Source organism: Gadus chalcogrammus, chromosome 18, assembly GCF_026213295.1.
Source record: "Gadus chalcogrammus isolate NIFS_2021 chromosome 18, NIFS_Gcha_1.0, whole genome shotgun sequence".
In the NCBI taxonomy this organism is placed as follows: Eukaryota; Metazoa; Chordata; class Actinopteri; order Gadiformes; family Gadidae; genus Gadus; species Gadus chalcogrammus.
Window position 1 is genome coordinate 12,145,781 of NC_079429.1, and position 20,424 is coordinate 12,166,204.

Below are 20,424 nucleotides of genomic sequence, written 5' to 3' on the forward strand. Positions count from 1 at the left end.
CATTAGTTTACCAGTAGTGAAGCTTTTTGAATCATTTGTTCACAAGTAGTTAAGCTTTTTGAATCATTCGTTTACCATTCGGTTTCCAGTAGTGAAGCTTTTTGAATCATTCGTTCACCAGTAGTTAGGCTTTTTTAACCATAATACAGTATCCCCGAGTCTGTTTAACAGTAACTCCTCAGAATTTACTGAACAACTGTCACTTAGGGCCCTAGTTGGGGCCCTGGTCGTTCATCATTCGTTGCTCAGTAACGAATACAGTTTCCCCTGTCTGTTTACCAGTAACTCCTCAGTAGTTGCTGAATGACTGTCACTTAGGGCCCCGTTAGGGCCCCAGTTAGGGCCCTGGTCGTTCATCATTCGTTACTCATTCATTCCTCATTAACTACCCACATTTTTCAACCCTTATTGTCAAGTGTTACCCAGTAATCGACAATGCCTTGTATGTTAAAAACATTGTATGAACAAAAACCTTGAAGAATCATGGCTAGCTCAATGAAATAATAAGCAACTAAAACATGGCATGGAATCATAAGTTCATTAATGGGCTTCTTTCTCAAGATACAGGTTTGGCATATGCTATGCCACCCTCTTATGGTTCGCGACCCACAGGCTGAAGCACTTTCCTAAAATGAAGTCTCGAACCTTCTAATATTCTCCGTATGGGTTTGTGTCTGCAAAGCGGTTGGCATTGCAAAGTCACAGCGTCTCGTTACCTCTGTGTTATGTCCCACTGAAAAAAATACACAGACTGGTGATCATTTTGGGGGCTGAGGAAATGGGGAGGTGGGGGTGATGGTGGTGGCGGATTTTGCGACAAGCCTCTACATGGTGGATCTATCTGGGGATCTCATCTCTATTCTCTGGAATTGGTGAGCGTAGCTATCAGATCAAACAACTAGTAATTACAATGGGAACCGTCGTCCATCTATCACAGGATCCTGTAAGGAGGAGGGCGGGGTCAACTATTCCTGTATGGACACACACACACATATAAACAGACACATTACCCCCACCCCCGCACACACACACACGCACACGCACACGCACACACACACACACACACACACACACACGCACACACACGCACACACACGCACACACACACACTTACATCCATCTGCACATTTGTGAACATAAACATGCATGCAGCCTAAGATCATATGAGCAATTTCATGTGAACACTTGAGCTAATTGAACCTCATTAAAAAAAGGAGAGGGCGCCTAGTTGGTTTTCAGTAAACACCAGCTCACCTGGGATTGTACATCAAAAACAACATTCCAAACGTTGCAATAAAATTGTCCTTCTATTATGTCCATAAAAACAAACACATATGATCAAACACACACAAAAACACAAAGAAATACACACACGTGTACACACACAGCCACACACATGCACACACACAGGCACACTAACTGTTAAGATTTGATGGATGACCTTTGACAACAGCATCCGTGGGTTTGGTAATCATCACCAGCGTGGGGTCCATGCTGTTGGGGTGGGGGGGAGGGGGGGAAAGGGGGGAGGTTAATCTGTACCTCCCCCACCTTGCAGAAAGGTAATGGGGTTATTTGTTAGGGGCCGAGGCCCTTAAACCTTGAGTCATGTGACAGGCGGACATTGTTCCAAGTGGAATAGCGGCGGCGGCGCGATAAGACTAGCTGGCTGAAGATCAAGTGACATTGACCTATCCTGAAGGAGCAGACGCGGGAGTACGTACGCACGCACACACACACACACACACACACACACACACACACACACACACACACACACATGGCTTCATGCACACACATGCATTTCCCTTCTGCACAGGCTGCCTAGACACAGAGGAGCGACCAACATCCGCTCCAGACTAGGCCGCACACACACACACACAGCAAGCCCCAGCTCGGCATTGTGTGTCCCTTGAAGAGCCTCTTAGCGACATGATGATGCTATTATGGAAGGTGGAGGTCGCAGGGGTGACCCCTCTTCACAACCCCATCCTAGGCAAGTCAATCGTGGGGAAATAGAAAAAAATTGTTTAAGTGGCTTTGAGGTTAGCCACACTCCATTTCACTGGATTAACCCTCAGATCTGAAAAGAAAATAGAAAAACATGTGATTGCCTGAATTCTCTCTTCTGTCTTATGAAACCCTCGTTATGGCGCAGAATTCCCCCGACAGCGCTCTCCCCTGTGTCTGCGATTATTCACGATGTCTTATCGGCGACACAGGGACATTGAGTGGATGGGATAGTAGGGGGTGTGCGGGGAGTGGGCTTGAGGCAGGGCCCCACCGGTCTATGCTAATTACGTAGCCTAGTAGCATAATGATGCTACGTTCGCCTCCGTGTGCACCGAGGCCTGTTCACTTGTCTCTGTCATATAGCTGAGCAGCCCCGCAGCACCTGAATAGATTAGCCTCGTAGCTGGGGAATGTATTCTAAGCAGAGCCCTCTCTCCCCCCCCAATCCCCCTCCTCATATAAGCTCTATCCAAGGACAAATGAGAAGTACGGTCCGTGGGGTGGTCATCCCTCCATCAGCATGACCTCCTTTCTAGCAATATAACTAGAGAGGGGAGGCCTGCCATGTTTGGACGGCTCCAGAAACAGTTGGAGGACGCGTACGGAATCAGAGGTGGATGAGAGGGCTGGATTTACATAGAGGTGGTCTGTAGGCATTGTTGTGGTACGAATCTGCCACTCCGCCCCCCCTCCTGAGATATAACATCCAACACCGCCCAACTTTGTGTAATGTCAGACCACAAATGGTGTCATGAACAGGCACGATCTACAGTGCACACCCTCTATATCTCAGGTGTACCCCTATATCTCAGGTCTATATCTCAGGTGTACCCCTATGTCTCAACTGTACCCCTTATATCTCAGGTGTACCCTCTATATCTCAGGTGTACCCCTATATCTCCATCTCAGGCGGCCATTTTGCGACACTTGTTTACGACAAACCAATACTCTTTCAGCACACTGTTAACCCAACTGCAAAATGAAATCAAGAAAATAAGTCAATCCATCTCTGTGGGTGCACCCATCACACACCAACAATCTACTTGTTTACATCCCCCAGAATGTATCCGCAAAAAAGCACAAAATTAAAGCCCTATCTTTGTGCTCCAGCACACCCCTCCCTCAACCATCTCGACCAATATGATGTTTTCCAATCAGCCAGTGAATTATTCAACACGTCGAGGCTAAAATAGTGATCAGTAATATCTGTACGCGGAGAGGGTGCAGCCGGAGCACCGTGGGCGGGTTATGGAGGGCAGATTAAATATTAATTTATTGGTAAGTTATAGCTGGGTCACATGGGCAAGCAGAGAGGAAGCAAGATTAAAATGCAAGAGCGCTAAAAGAGATGAGGGCAACGGGCCTTCACTTCTACCTCTGAAGGAAGAGCCCAGGAAAATATTATGCGCTAGAAAATCCATGAACTCTCCGTTTTGACTCGCCCGGCGTTTAAACGGTATACGTGTCAGTGGAGCCTTATTTGGATAGTCATTTATCCCTGGGAGATAAGGTAATTGTAATCATTACTCGGCATGGACGGATTATAATTTAGTCGGAATCCACCATGGCGATGACACTTTCAAAAGTATGACCACATTTTCAAGTTAGAGAAGTTGTATTTCAGCGGCAGTTACTTTACTTGGGTAAGTAGGCCAAACAGCGCCGGCATTTTTAAATAACAGTGAAGAACCAACCTATGAGTGATGTATAATTAATATTTTTACTGCTTATATTAATAACAAGTAGATTATTGTTATTATTATAATTATTATTATTATAACCTTTATTATAATTATTGTTATATTATTCTTTGATTTTTAATTATAATAGTTATAGGCTAACCGGCAAAGCCTCCTCAATCAAGACGTTGTATCAAGAGTATACACTAGACTCCTCTTACGGCTATGGGAGTTGTGATTAATGCAAAATACAGACCATTAACAACTTTCAGTATCTATCATCCCCCTGCATAAACTGCACAAACCAGAATAACAATATCCTTCTTTCGTTTTCTGTATTGACCTATAGTAGCCTATGAATATGGGCATCGGTCAATATATATTTCATATTGGTACATTGCTTTAATGTTCTGCACGGATCTTGTAGCTTATTATGCTTGCACTTAAATGTTCTGTTGAGGGTCAGCTACTAAGCTGCAAGAGTAATTATTTACCCAGAGCTAAACTATGGTTGTGATCATCCTTATAAATTGCAGTCTACTTTTAAAAATAACCCCCAGATAATAGTATTAAATGGAACAGTTTTTGTCCTGATTCACCAAACCTTGACCACATGTGACCATGGTGACAGTGTCCAGATGTCTGGGGATGGGAACCCAAATTCTCTATCTCTCTTCTTGTTTTCTCAGAGGAGTTATCTAAGTGTTTATTTCCAAGAGGCTGTGGTTCCGCCACAGTGTCTTATTTAAAACATTAGCATGTGTGGAGCAGACAAGAAGGGAAACTTTTCCACACACTCACACACAATTGGTCATTATTCCCATGGAGATTTGCCAAGAGTAAGCCTACCTCATTTCAACTCGTTCCTTTCTGTCCACAACTCTAAACTAGTGGATGGTTAAAAAAAACATGGAGGATGACAACATGCCAGTACATAGCACCTTCTTTCTGGCATTTTTCAAATATTTATTTGATTTTCTCTTCACCCTCCATTTCGTGTGTGTGTGCGCACACACATATATAATGCATGTGTGTGTGTTTGAGTGTGTGTGTGTGTGTGTGTGTGTGTGTGTGTGTGTGTGTGTGTGTGTGTGTGTGTGTGTGTGTGTGTGTGTGTGTGTGTGTGTGTGTGTGCGTGCGTGTGTTTCCGCACATGTGTCATGCATGTGTATGTGTGTTTGTATGTGTGTGAGGGTGTGCATGGCCTTATCTCTCTCTTTCATTTGATCTGAAAGTACCTGCATGGCAGCAGTGCTGCTGTCACAGGCTGTTCCTCTCGGCCCCGGCCCCCCTGTCCCGGCCCCCCTGTCACAGCGCCCTGCCACCGTGGGCCCGCTCAGGACTAATGAGTTGCCTCCGAAGCCTTTTTCAAAAGGGATATTGAGATGAACTCCATCAACTGCGTCTTGCCTCTCCTCAAACTTTCTCATGGCAAATCTCTTGGTTAAATCCACGTTCTGGGGGATATTTTTTTGGGGGGAGGGGTGGGTTTGGGGGACTAAATCTGTTCCCAGCTAGAGTTCCACTGAACAACCATAATCAACCTCCCGCTAAGCAAAATCGGTTTATATTCAGAACAAAATATAATTATTTTATGACACATTTTACGAGGAGCAACGCAATAAATAATTGCCTTAATATTTCCTTTGTCGATGGGAGAGATATAGGGCGGAAAGTAAATGACACAGACGCAAGGGACACAAATACACATGCACACACAGGCACACACACACACAGAAAAAGAAAGACAGGCGAAAGTTGCTGAAATCCAATTCAATTCTGCACTCTCGAAATGAGGCTACTGCTGCAGTCTCTCTTGATCGGGTTTCTATGACAAAGAGCTGCACGTCATTCCCCTCATGTGAAGGACGGCAGACAGGAGAGAAGACCTGTTGACTTTCACCCACTAAATCTTTTAAGCTTAATATAGAAATTATTAAAATGCTTTAAAATGGGGGGCAGGGATACATTTTCAGTGGTCGTACATTAGCATCAGCTTCTGTGATCTCAAGGTAATGATAAATACATCCCTTAAGAACTCCCAGACAGAGAAAAAGGATTTAACTCTTTTTCAAGTCTATCCCACCTGGATTCAAAGCCAATTTGGAGATGCAAATTCGCCGCGCTTAGATTCGCAGAAGTCATATACGCTAAATCTCTCTCTCTGCTTTTTCATATTATTTTCCCAACCTGTTTGGCTAGGTGCTAATGTTGTGTATAGACGTGTTGCGTCTCCACCTGAGTCGAGACGCAGCCACAAGCGGCCATTAGCTAGCAGCCGGGGCTAACAGACGCACCAAATTGAGTTGTTTAGTACACTTGTTTTTTTATTGGATTTTCTGTTGTTTCCGAGGCGTGGGGCAGCCAGACCTGGGATCCTGATCATTAGTTTATGTGCATTAGAGATGCTGGAGTCTTATGCTTTATGCATGAGCCAACAGGCGAGGACCTCAGAGAGTGTGCAAGAATGATGTCTGCTTTATGGAAATAAAACCGCGAAAGGAAAGTGAACGACGCCTACATAATCCACTTCACCATCGCTCCCTTTGTCCTTCTCTCCCTCCTCTGTCTCCTCACACATTCTCTCCATTTTCTGTCTCAGGACCTTGGCCATCTGTGTCCTCAATAACTTTTTTTTCTCTCTCTCTCTCTCTCTCTCTCTCTCTCTCTCCCCCTCCCCCCTCTCTCTCTCTCTCTCTCTCTCTCTCTCTCTCTCTCTCCCTCTCCCTCTCTCTCTCTCTCTCTCTCTCACTCCCTCTCTCTCTCCCACTCTCTCTCTCTCTCCCACTCTCTCTTTCAATCCCTTAACCTCCATTCATCATTCTTGTCCCTGTCAGAATACATTAGGACTAGTGGCTAACTAGTGGCTTCAATTAGGTCCACATGTAGCCAGTGTCAGGTGTGGCTAATGATGTGGGGACGTTGGGATGTTTGTACCAGTTAGACAAAGTAATGAACATATATTAACAAATATATATACATACAGTATATGATTTACAAGAGGCTGTAGTCTTTCAAGTCCCAAGAGAGAACAGATATGCTCCCACATTTGCCACCTGTTAACCACAGTCCATTCGGTGACAGGAGACGTTTGGTGACATGCACTCGTGACAGCCACAACAGTTTGTCTGCTTGTCCCCAACACAGAAACAAATCTGGTCCTGGCGATTACACAGCGGTAAACACTGTGAGGATCCACGCGTGATGCAGATAGGCTCAGGGATATGGAAATTGGGAGCAGGGGAGTTCTGGACTCCTCTCTATCTCTCGCTCTCTCACTCCCACTGTCGGTCTCTCCCTCTCGCTTGCTCCTAAAGGCAATCAGTTAGATCTGAGCTCTGGCGGGGATGATGGGCTGTGATCTGTTATCGTCCCTGTGGGCGGGGGGGCTGCAGCCTGCAGCCCCCCCGCCCCCACACTCTCCTAACTGACGGGCTAAATAGGTGGTCTCCCTCCACTGGAGGCGGAAATGAATGTGGCCCGCGAGCCTCTCTCTCTCTGTCTGTGTGTCTCTCTCTCGCTCTCTCTCTCTCTCTCTCTCATCCAACTTGTCTACCTCTCTGACATCCCTTCAGCCCATCTGACGGCCTGCACCTGAGGTGTTTCTGTGTGTGTATGCGTGCGTGCACTCGTGTGTGTGTCAATTGTAAATGTATTCCTGTGTGCCAAGTTTGTCTCTTTCAGCTTGGTGTTTATTTGTGTGAGTGTGTTTATGTCTCCAGGTGGAGTGTGTTTATTGCCAGGCTATATTTGGTGTGTGTGTGTGCGTGTGCGTGTGTGTGTGTGTGTGTGGGTATGTGTTTGTGTGTATTATATTACTCATTCAATCCCCTCTGGTGACCTATAGGGTCCCTTGAGCTGAATTGTCAGAAAGTCTATCAAAGTATTACATAACGTTTGGCAGCTGTTAGCCTTGGGAGCTTTGAATGCTTTTTTATGATCTGGTATCAAGGACTACAGGTAGAAGTACTGCCATTTATAAAGAAAGATACTTCTACATACACATATAGGCCTATATATATATGTGTATATATAACTGATGGGTAAGGGTAGGCTATAGGCATATCTGTAAGCATATAATATTTATATATACAGTATATATATACATTATATATTATTACAGTATACCTTCACATTATAGATTTCAACTCGAACGTGTGTAAGCCCACACAGGGCTGAATCAGATATTTATTTTATAGAAGCCGTCGGTTGGGGAGTGAGGTGCTCTCGGTGCCAGTTGGACAGGAATGTTAAAGTTTCCAATCGACCTGAGGTATCTCTGCCCCTACACTGAACTCTCACAACATGTTCGTGACTGGATCCCCGAGAATAACACCTGACACGTTACGACGACGAGAGATCGTGCATCACAAGCCCAGCCACTTCGCTCGGGGCGTCCCCCCTCCCCTCCGGCGACTGATGTGAGGGGAAAGACGATTGGCCGGGCTCCAGCGCCTTGTCGCCGGGCAGATTGGTCCCCGGCGAGCGTCCAGGTGCTTTGTCTCCACCTTTTTAAACGGCTTCCGTTTTTTCTCGGTGAAGCTGGCTGCCGCGGCTGACAAGACGCTCCCCGGTGGAACAAACACAAAACCGTCCTCTGTCTACTCAAGCACATCACTCATCTCTCTCTGCCTCCTCCCCTCCTCGGCAATCCGGCATGCCCACTCAGGCAGCTGTCAAGGTGAGGCGCTTCTCTTCTTTCCCTCTCTGTGTGCTACGCAGGGAGGCTCCAATGCCCTTGTCCAATTTCACTTTGGAGTGAAGCCGGGCTCGTACACGCCAATCCTGATATTACCAAACAAATTAAATCACACGGACCGGGGGACAAGAGGGGTGGGTGGGTGGTGGTGTGTGGGGGGGGGGGGGGGGGGGGGGGGGAGGGTGCTGGATGACCCGAGGAGCAAGGGAAACGAGACGGGGAGGAGAGGAGGGAGATGGTGGGTGGTGTAATACTCACATGAAGCTGAGCAGAACCTCTCTCCTTACACTTTTTCTCCCGCAACATCTCCTCCTCTGTGTGTGGGAGGGAGTGAGGAGCTGGCTCAGGGAGGGGAGGGGAGGGGAGGGGAGGGGTGGGGGGTGAGGTGGTGGGTTCGGGGAAGGGGGGGATGCGGGGAAGGGGGCTTTGCATTGCCACTGTGTCAAAGTCGTGACGGGTGGCAATTATAGGGCTTATCAGTGGTGGTTGGAGGCCTGTCAGGGTGCTGAGATGCAGGTGATATAGAGAGTGTGTGTGTGTGTGGGTCTCTCTCTCTCTCTCACTCCCTGGCTTGCTCGCTCTCTCCTTCTCTTGCCTTGTTCTAATTGGTCCACAATCTGAGTACCTTGTGCCACAGAACGGGGATGGGTCCCAGGTGCCCCAACTCTCTGCTCTGCTCTCTACATCATGAGTTCCCTTTTCACATTTTCTTTTTCAAACTCTCTGCTGTGTTGTAATTGTTGGTGGAACATGAGACTTAAAAGTTGATGATGCTGTTGTGGTAAAACCTTTAACCATCTCTCTCTCTCTCTCTCTCTCTCTCTCTCTCTCTCTCTCTCTCATTGAGGCTGAGATGGTGTGAACCTGTTAAAGGAATTCTACTTCATTCTAACGGCACTGGTAGCATAATAGAAAAACATGTCCCTTTGAGACTTTTCTAGATGCAACCCACGCTGAAGGTAAATTTCCCTTCTATTATCAAGAGACACTTACCCTTCAGAGGCTTACAAATCAACGTGTTCTTTTTCAGGGTTAGACTTGGGGCTATATGAGTCATGGACCTTTTTTCATCACAAGTTTGTTTAACACATTTGCATATAGAACAGTATGGGAAATAGCTATTTCTTTGTTTTTATGCAGGTTACAATAACCCTACAATGACTTTTTTCAATGCAATGGGATAATACAAATTGATATGTTAAAGCTGCTGTTGGTACAATTTCAGAGAATAAAGAGCAGAAGAGAGAAACGTTTTAAACAAAATAAATGCTTTCCAAGACTCTCTGCTCCCTCCCTCCATTGGTTTCTCCACCAATAAGAAAGTGTTATATTTCAAGCACCTGTTATCAACAGGCAATATGGATTCCCTGAACCAATCAGGAAAGACATGTCCTGATTGTTCATTAAGTGAGCCAGGAGTAAAATCTGAACCGGCTCATTCTGAGGTAGGTGCAGTCAACTCAAAGCAGATATTCTCACAGCAGATTTCACACACTAATAGCTGGACGGGTATGGCATTTCTTACAAATCAAAAGGTTACTACAAAACCTTTCATACTATTCATCTAAAACCAAACATTTAAAATACAGCTTCCCTTATATGAGTCAATTCAAGAAAAAAAAGGAAGCTAAATTGGGGAGAAATAACGTCTTCATTCCAACCTATTTCCCTGAGGGATGGCGGCAGAAAGATTGAACTCAACAGTTAAATAGACATGAAGTCCAGAGTAGGACTGACGCAAAGGCCTGCAAGGCTGCTTAATAGTACAGAGAGATAGATGTCTTACAAAAAACATCTGATGGCAAATCAATACACAGAATGGTATATTAGATAAGCCTTTTAACGCCGGATTAACCCCCGAGGTACATGGAAATTCAATCGCTAGGAAAATACGATAAAATATCCATAATTCATCAAAAGGAATATGGACTCTGTTAGTTATCCAGCTGTAGAAATGAAGAAAAGTTCCCTGGATTATACTGTGGAGGAACAATGTTAATCGTCAGCAAGTTGCCAGATTCCGACTGGAGTTTGGGAAACATGGTTCACTGGCGAAGGCAGAGACGGGAGCAGGGAATCCATAGGAGCCCTCATCTCCATAATAATACAATCACCTCCTCCCCGTATCATCTTTAAATCCTTCTTATCGCTACCTGTGTATTGATACCCACTGACAATATCTCACCGGTGGCTACCGTTCTTCATTGTTATTTTATAGCGTTGTACAATTATTTTTATCTATTTTTTAAATGGCAAATGCAGTCAATGGCTGCACTGTATAGTATGTATTTTAATGTAAATTCTATATTTTTGAGGCACGTAGACCCAACCACTATTCGTAGCCGTGGGCTGATATGTGAATAGTTTACAGCAAGATAAGATATCATGTTATAATATAACGTTGTGAAGCAGCAGCTGGAAAAAGTAGGAAAAGAGCAAATATATAGAGTTCAAATGAACAATGTAAGAGTTAGATAGTGAAAGAGCAGTCGGCTACAATAATGTAAAGCCAGAAATGTGAAAGGTAGCTGTAGGTATCATCAATCAAGTTCTAACTAGCTAACAGTAAGGTGCAATTCCAAAGTACACAATGCTACAAATAGTTACAGTCAATGCCATACAGTAGACACCGACAGAGGAAGGTTGGAGTCAAACTCAAAAAGCTTGTTTCAAAATGACTTGTATATCTGAGAGTTATATAAATAGAGCCGAATTGCCATAGTCACTGACACCATACCATAACACTTATATATTTGTTATTTAAAATGATAGCATGCCTAACAGCTCACCCTTCATTCACCTTTCATGCATAAAATCTGCACAAATCGTTGGTCTTTGCTCTCCTGGGAATACAGAACAAGTGCATAACATAATAAATTACTGCTGCTAGTATATACAGGCACAAGTAAACAATCCCAGATCCATGGTTCAACCTGAGCAAATGCAACATGACAAACTACTAGCAGCAGGATTTCCCATACAAAACAATTCCTGATCTCACATTTTGTTTACACAAACAGTACAAAGTATTTTCTACACTTTTTTTTCAATTAGAGCTTCAAGATATTTTCTGAGGTGGAGGAGTCACAACTTACGGCAAATGAATACTACCAGTACTACTAATTCGAACAGGCTATGAAGCGCTTTGCATAGTGAGTGGGTTTGGGGGGGGGGGGGGGGGGGGGGGGCGGGTGCTCACTCATCCACCACCAGTGTGTAACATCTAACTGGGTTGTGCACAGCTGCCAGTATGCACCAGAACGCTCACCAGCCACTGGCTATCACAATGGAGAGGTGAGGAATGAAACCGTCCAATTAGAGCCCAGGGGATGGTTAGTTGGCCACGTTGGGACCGGAGCCAGATCGGGAATCGGGCCAGCCCTCCCGAGGTAGTACCCCTACTCTTGCCATGAGCCCCCTGGATCGTTTAGGGGCCACCGGGGGCCAGGAGCTGGGTTGAACGTCTCATCCATGAGGCAGAGTACTAGTTCTGAATGATTGGTGTTATGGATGGGTAGGACAGATGTTGTTGATACCGCTTGTGTTTCAGGAGTAACAAAGCATCTCTGTGGATGAGCGACCAGTCGCCAGCCATTTTCAATGTGACATTGATTCAACATTGAAGCATGATAGAAAAAAAACGCACATTAAGTTGCAATCAGACGAGCTCTGTGAAAAGTCGGTCATTTTCTTTGTGCGAAAACCTCACTCCCTTTCCTCACTCGTGGGAACCAGGGAGCCGTCCCCTCCCCCCTACACTTCCTCTGTAACAGGAACAAGATCACCGTACAAAGCAGATTTCCCTCCTCTGTTCTGGTCCCCCTGGAGTCTCATGCACCTCAATGTCTCCCCAGAGATCCTCCCTGCAGATCTAGGATCAGCCCCAGCCCCCCCCCCCCCACCCCTCTACCTCACCACCTGCACCACAATGTGCATACCACCAACCCCACCCTCACAGCCATCACCAGCAACTCCACCACCACATCCATCATTAGCACCAACACAACCACCACCAGCAACACCACCACCACATCCATCATCAGCACCAACACAACCACCACCAGCAACACCACCACCACATCCATCATCAGCACCAACACCACCACCACATCCATCATCAGCACCAACACAACCACCACCAGCAACACCACCACCACATCCATCATCAGCACCAACACCACCACCACATCCATCATCAGCACAACTATCGACATCAACACAGCCACCCCCCCCATTCAAAAAAAACACCACCATCACCACCAACTCCACCACCAGCCTCACCAACACTTACACCACCATCACCGGCACCATCCCCACCTGTACCATCACCACCAGTCCTGCTGAAAAGAGAGCAGTTACTTCAAGGACTGATACTGGGATAAAAGCGTCCCACATAGCAACACAGAGGGAAGAGGAGCAACGTAAGGGGGGGACTGAGAAGGAGCAGGATACATATCAATAACATTCAAATAAGTTGCTGAGAGAGAGAGAGAGAGAGAGACAGAGATAGAGAGAGAGAGAGAGAGAGAGAGAGAGAGAGAATGCTTCTTGCAGGCATCCACTCTAATCCACTCGTGTCAAATATAATTTGTGTGCGTGTTTGGAGAAGAGTGAAGATAGATCAAGACCGAGGAACCAAGAGAGCACAAGAGAGAGCGAGAGAGAGGGGGAGATAGAGCGAGAGAGAGGGGGAGATAGAGCGAGAGAGAGGGGGAGAGAGAGAGAGGGGGAGAGAGAGAGAGAGAGGGGGAGAGAGAGAGAGAGAGAGAGAGAGGGGATGAGGAACGCTTCAGCTCCTCTGATCCGCTGATATCACACGGCAGACGCAAGGCAAGACAGCCAGACGATCCCCCGAAGGAAGGAGGGAGTGAGCGGAGGAAGGAAGCGAGGGAGAGAGGGAGGACATGCGAGGGGAGATGGAGGCGGCCCGTCGGTCCGCTGTGTAGCCTTCTCATATCCTTCCCCTCATCCCTCAAATCTCAAGCAAGCCCCGCCGCCGTGAAATGGATGCCTCCTGCTGCCACGTTGGGCCCCCTCCCTCCCTCGACAACTTCAAATGAGGTTGTTTGAAGGAAATCCTCTGAAGGAACCTTACATAGCCGCCCACACGCATACATACACACGCATGCATACAGTCAAAGGCCTCCTCTTGTGCCTGAAGAGTCGCCTATGCGGTGACGGTGGTGCTCCCACCTGTTTGGGAGCAGGGTGGGGTGCGTGGGGTGGGGTGCGTGGGGTGGGGTGGGGGCTCCCCCCCCCCCCCCCCCCCCCCCGGTCACGAAGTCGAGGGTTAAGGAAACCCAGAAACTACTTGTTTGTTAATCCAAGTGTGTTGGAAAGTAAAAGGTGTGGAATCTAGGGTGGGAAAATCTAAGATAACGACAAAAACACATCCAAAGCTGTTATATGTGCCTACATGACACGACAAGGGCTAGAAAGCAATTATTTTGAGGGTATTTCTCTTTTGACTTTGTCTGTCCTGTGACTACAATCTTCAACGTGTGGAAAAAGCAGCTGAACGACTTGGCCAGTCAGTCGGATACGACAGCCAATCTGGACAGCAGACAACATATTTTCCTGTCTTTTTTCTTCTTTTAGCAGGGAACAAGGCATTTGCTACGCGACACTGTGTGTGTGTGTCAAGGAGAATGTTCGAGGCAGAGACAGAATGTGTATTTCTACTGAGTATACATGTGTGTGTGTGTGTGTGTGTACAGTATGTGTGTTTGTTTATTTGTGTGTGTAAATGTGTCAAGGAGACGGTGTGAGAGGCAGGAAGAAAGATTGTGTAGATTTACTGTATATGCATGTGTGTTTACTGTGTGTGCACTGTATTGAATGTGTGTGTGAGCGTGTACATGTATTAAGTAGGCACAGTGTGAGTCAGAGAGACAGAATGAGTGTGTGTGTGTGTGTGTGTGTGTGAGCAACAGTGATATAACCTTTGTTTATGAGCAGAGAGGGGCCAGGTGACAGTGTGTGTAATTCAGTAAAGGCCATGCCCACTCGGAGAGCCTCTGACATCCATTAATCATTCGCCATGGGAGTTGAAGACAGCGCACACCCTTATGCCCCCCCGCGCCCCCCCCCCCCTCCACAGGGAACAGTGGGGGCCTCAGAGGGGCACAGGGGTAATGACCTTGATGGTATTTTCCTCCCCCTAGGGACCACACAACGGCCCACCTTGACTGAATACACACATGCCAGAACTGAAGCACCCCGCTGTAAAATAAAACAAAATGTATTTAAGGGTAAAAAAAAACTTAAACTAGTGCCGTCGAGGAATTTACTTTTTTAAGAACACAGGCATGTCAGATCACGATTATTAATCTACTGATCTATTATCACCTTCGCTCCAACCCCCCGATTCTCATATTTCTATATTGAATTATTGCAGCTAACAGGCTAATTAAGATGGAACCCAATGAGTTTTTATAAAAGCTTGATTTGTATTAAAAATGACTTTATTCAAACAAAAGGCTTATTTACAAGGCAAGAGATAACCGTCATTCGGTTGGAAGAAGAATTTTTTTTCTTTACAAACTGGAAAGAGGAATACAAAATCAAACAAAGGATTACCTACGAGGGAATCGTACCTGCATCACAGCAGGGCGTAGCAAATGACAGTGCCTCACTCGACGCCCTGCAGTCCTGATAGACCTGTCTGAGGACCCTCCCTAAGGTCCTTTGCAAGAATTAAAATAAAAAAAATATAAAAAAAATACATTAAACAGTTACAATACAAAATACCGATAAAAAAAGTGAAAGACCGTTGCTCATGAATGTTGACATTTTACAGGCTGGTAGGGGGTCGTAGAGCAACGCTCGGCTTAAATAATAAAATAAAATAAAAGGTACTTGAACAGAAACAACATGTCATTAAACACAGAGCGAAAACGTATGGCGTAGTTGCTGAATTATAAACCAACAAAAGAAAATCATTTAGTGTTTCTTAAAATAATTTTTGGAGCAAAACCTACAACTCATAACGACACGTGATCACAGAGGGAGTACAAAGCTTCATATTCCTCAACGATAAAAAATACAAACACTTCATAGATTGCAAAGTTCCAACGCCAAACGACATCCGGTCCCATCTCCGCCTCGCTCCCCCCCCTACAGAGACGCACGACAACGTGCGACACAGCGACCTCGTCCCCCCGTCCCCCCGTCCCCCCCTGGTCCATATCCTCTCCCAGGACCAGACTTCACCTTCCTGCAGGGCGTCTCATCCTCTTCCGATGTTCTGGAGAGACCGGGGGACGGCCCCCGGTCTCAGCGCCCAGCCCCACACCCCCAGACCCTGGGGGGCGGTGGGGGTCTCAGAGCCAGGGGTGCCAGGCGGGGTCCATGCGACACAGGTTGTCCAGGCTGTTGGCGGCGGCCACCAGGGTGTTGACCTTGCTCTCCCCGCCCTCAAACTGGGCCAGGTTGTGGAGGCGGGACATGATGGCCGTGACCGCCTTCTGGACCAGGACGACGAGCTGCTGGGAGTCCATGTTCTCGGGCTGGCCGGCGGGGGACAGGGGCATGGACGTGTCCTCCTGGGTCTTCTTGTGCCACGCGATGATCTCGTCCCGGAGCACGGCCTTCAGGATGCCGTCCACCTGTTAGGAAAAAGACCCAACGGAGACAGATGCCGTGTCAGGAAGTAGGTTTCGCTTTTTTTTATAATTGCTGGTTGAATTGGTCAGCAAAGCAAACGCAAAACACAAATTAGTATAAAAAAAAAAAAAAAAAAAACTGAGTCAAATCGAGCGGAAACCAATCTTGTTAACTGCAGATTTAGTGAGGGTGTCTCGGTCCCTGAATGGGTGGACTGCACCTCATTACAGAGGAGAGGTATTGAAACAGGCGCGCCCCGTCCACACCCGGACGGGGCCGCGAGACGACCAATAACCGGCCGGCTCAGAACACTCCCAGCCAGCGTTTACGGGGCTGGAGCGCCCCACGCGAGAGGGGACGGACGCTTTGGCAGCTGCGTCTTCGAAGGGCTTACGTGCGTTTATGGGTTTGTGTTTAGAGCACAGGCGGCCGGTTTCAGCTGCAAAACAAGGTTAGAACAGCTCTGGGGAGTTAGGTTTATACACGTCGTTGATAACCTCCTGTCGCCCTGCGTGTGTGTCAGAGTCCTGGGGGGGGGGGGGAGTACGGGGGCTAGGGGGGGGGTGGCCTATACATAGAAAACCCAGGCCCTGTTATTACAGCCCCACACTGGGCCTCACTAACCAACCTCAGACACACACACACACACACACACACACACACACAGGCTGGTTCTGTGTGTGTGTGTGTGTGTGTGTGTGGTTCCGTTTAGCTGGGCCTTGAGAGGGACTCTTCTGGGCGGATGGTTTTCAGCGTGCTATCCATCGACTAACTTTGTTGTAATGGACAAATTTAGGGGTCCCTTACTGAGCCCCTGACAGTTTGACAGAAGGCTGCTATTTGGTAACAGCGGGGGTGCTGGGAGGGAGCCTGTTATTGTAGCCATGCGCTAGCATCAACAGTGAGGCAGCGGAGGGGGTAGCTCGCGTCCCCCGCCGCCACACTCTCAATTTAGCATCCGTGCAGAAAAAACACCAGCCCTGCGCGTTCCTGCGGTAGCCTTTGTGAAGGAGTTCATTAAGCTGTTGCAGATTTTTGGTGTTAAAAATAGACTTGAATTGCGGGTTATTGCAATAGTCTCTAGTGGGGGTGGGGTTGAAACGGCCCTGGACCGGGTAACCCCGGGCTGAAGATAGGCAGGTTGAACAAATAACCCTCTGTCAATCACACACCACTGCCCTCAACACGGACAACACGGCCACGTTTGAGCTCTGTCAGTCTCGGCGCCCTGCCGACTACAACACCAACTCATCTAGTTGGTTGCTATGTCGTTAGCAGTACATTAACATACAGCCCCGTATCAATTTACCCTGCAATTATTTATGATTTACGATTCTATTAAAAGCAGCAGACATTAAATTCAAATCTTTTCAACTCTCAAGTCATTATATATATTTATTTATGTTTGATTTATTTATTTATGTCTATTTATATTTATGGATTTATATATTTATTGATATATTTATTGTGTATATATTTATGTACATATTTATTTATATATAATTTTTTTACCTATGCAATTTATCTGTTTACTTATGTATATTTATTTATATCTATGTATTTGTTGTAAACTGTATTTACAGCAGTGTTGTCCTTGTGTTGTCCTACACACATCTCACGGCCTTGAAGGACCTCCAGTGTTGTCCTAGACTCCCACACAACCGGTGTGTCATCCAGGAGGCCACATCAGGCTGGGGGGTGGGGGAGGGGGTGCGGCCCCAGAAGGCCTACCTTGAAGTTGGGCTGGGCGAAGCAGCGTGCCACGGCGATCATGGAGGCGGTGAGCGGGCCCGACACGCCGATGGTGGTGAGGAACTCGGAGATGTTGGGCGTGAGGCGGAACGGGACGGGCCGGTTGGCGTCCAGGTCGCCCGTGGCGTCGTTGATGTCGAAGCGGAAGTACGACACGTTGAGCTTCCCCGTGTCCTGGGGAGGGGGAGAGGAAGAGAGGGAGGGGGGGAGGAGAAGAGAGAGAGAGAGGGGGGAGGGCAAGAGGGGGTTGGAGGGAGAGGGGCAGGAGAGAGAGAGGGAACATCAAGGTTAGACCACAGGACACTAAAGCGTACCCTTTGGCGTGGCGTGTATCTTTATGGCGCCACCTTATTTTCATTGGGCGGGCGGCGTTAACGACTACGGACAAACAAGGATATCTCTCGATAAATATTCCCCGGCGGTACAGTCCTCTCCTGCCCCTCCCCCCTCTGCACATAATCCCAGGGCCGGAAGTGGAACGAGGGAGGGGCGCCGGGGGGGGGGAACGGACGCTACCACGGGCGACGCCACAACACACAGGTTGGGCGTAGCGCCATTGATCCCGGACACAGTAAACCGTCAAACGATCAGCAGTAAGACATCTATAATCCACCATGCACACCCGCCGCCCCCTCCCCCCTCCTCCTCCTCTTCCCGGGTTCCCCCCCGTGAGGTAAATAAATACGGGCCGGTTTCATCTTCAAGCCCCGGGTGCGCGTGCGCGAGGGGCCACCGCGCGGGCATCCATTCTAGGACGATAAGCCCCCGCTCGTATGAAAGGGGCGAGAGGCTCCGGCGGCTTTACGGGCGCGCACACCTTTGATTCCAGCCTCTGCCTCTTCCCCGAGCCGGCCCTATCTCCGCTTCCTCTCTCCCTTGGTCTGTCCCTCTCTCTACCACCTTTACTCTCTGGTTAATACCTGCACTCCTCCACCTCTGCCACGGGCTCCTCCCGGCATCAGAGGACCGTCTTTGAGTGTGTGTGGTGCGGGCGGGGGCCGGGGGGAAGGGTGGGGATGAGGAACACTGAGACTCCCCGGAGGCCCGGAGGAGCCCAACCGACAGTGGGTTGAGGCGACGCAACCGGAATGGTAATCGGCATGACGACCGGGGCAGCCAAACCGAAGCCCCACCGTCGGTGGATCGTTTTTTTTTATTTTTTGTCAATGGGACGAAGCGAGCGACTCCAAAACCGGCCCACCTGTGCCAATCACGTCGTTAAACTGGGGATGAGGCATGATGGATCGTGGGTAATCTTTAGAGCAAATGTCAACTGCATCAGAGGGGAAATTAAAGTAAACGACGTGACCGGCATTTCTGAAGGTTACCGTGGCGATGATGCGGCGTGTTATTGGCCGAGCTGAGAGTCTGCGAGCGGGGAGATAGCCGCTGAAATATTTACGTGTCCGGTAATTGACACAACCGTCAACAGGTCCTCACACAACGACAAACTGTAAAGATGTGTGTGTGTGTGTGTGTGTGTGTGTGTGTGTGTGTGTGGGGGGGGGGGGGGGTGTTGAGGAAAGGGTGGGGTCGTGGGTGCGCTCCTTACCGTGTCTGTGCAAGCGGGTTTATGTGCGCGTGCGTGCGGATGCACGCGTGTTTTTGTGTACATTCCCCCCCGCCGTAATCCCTCTGTGTCTAATGGGATCTTCAGGGTGGAACAGGCAGAGAGGGGGCTTAATGCGCGGGCTAAGCTGCCCGGAGGAGTGCCTGTCAGCAAAGGCCGATTAGGATCAGAGGGGGGGAGGGGAGGGAGGGAGGGGTCTGGCCGACACAATCATCTTTAATAACGACTTTGAGCACGCCGACCCGGACCCAGAGCGCCCCAACACACACCGCCCCGCTCGCAAACACACGACTGCATTCCATTTCGTCCCCCCCCCCGTAGCCTCCCTCCCTCCCCCTCCCTCTCTCCCCTCTCTCCCTCTTCCACGTGGGCACGCACGGCCTCTTCAAATTGAAACGTCTCTTGATAACTGCGATGCGGCCGCTGACTGAATATAGCGGCCTGTCAAAACATCCCGCCGCACTTGACAGCGGCGCGGCGGACTGATAGGGCCTTGCGTGAAAGTCACAGGGGAGAATGGTAATTCACACCCGCGCCCCCGTCCCCATACGGAAGGTAATGACGATCTCTTAATGCATCTCGGGGGGGAGGGAGGGAGAGATGGAGGGAGAGAGAGAGAGAGAGAGAGAGAGAGAGAGAGAGAGAGAGAGAGAGAGAGACCGAGAGAGAGAACCGAATTAGCCCCAGTCAAACTGATCCCACTTGTCCTTGACCGACAGGCTCTAAAGAGTGCGTGTGTATGTCTCCATGTCGGTGTGTGTGTAGGGTTTGTGTGTTTTATTTATCTTTTTGCTACACTTACCTGTACGATCTCCATGATCTCATTGAGTGTGGCTATGTGTGTGTGTGGGTATGTGTGTGTTTGTCTCCGTGTGTGTGTGTCTCCGTGTGTGTGTGTGTCTCCGTGTGTGTGTGTCTCCTTTTAACATCTCAGGAAGAAATATATTGCCCTTTAAATCTATAATTAGTTCCCAATTAGTCACCACCTCACGGCCAGGAATTCAAGATGAGGAAAAAGATTGCATTTTTCTTCCATTTAGGGGGGAAAAGTGAGCTCAAAGTTGAAGTTGCCATTGATTCAGTAAAGTTAAGGTTGAGTTTGATTG

At 48.0% G+C, this 20,424-nt stretch overlaps 1 protein-coding gene across 1 annotated transcript in view; it reads right to left on the reverse strand.

Moving 5' to 3' along the window:
- Nucleotides 1–15,558: 15,558 nt before the first annotated feature.
- The window catches only part of trrap (transformation/transcription domain-associated protein), a 121,286-nt gene continuing 116,420 nt past the window's right edge, over nt 15,559–20,424 (reverse strand). Inside the window, exons 72-73 of the mRNA XM_056576640.1 lie at nt 17,728–17,922; nt 15,559–15,998 (exon numbers count right to left, since the gene is read on the reverse strand). Coding sequence (XP_056432615.1) covers nt 15,714–15,998; nt 17,728–17,922 — 480 coding nt within the window. The 3' untranslated portion in view covers nt 15,559–15,713. The remainder of the gene's footprint in view (nt 15,999–17,727; nt 17,923–20,424) is intronic.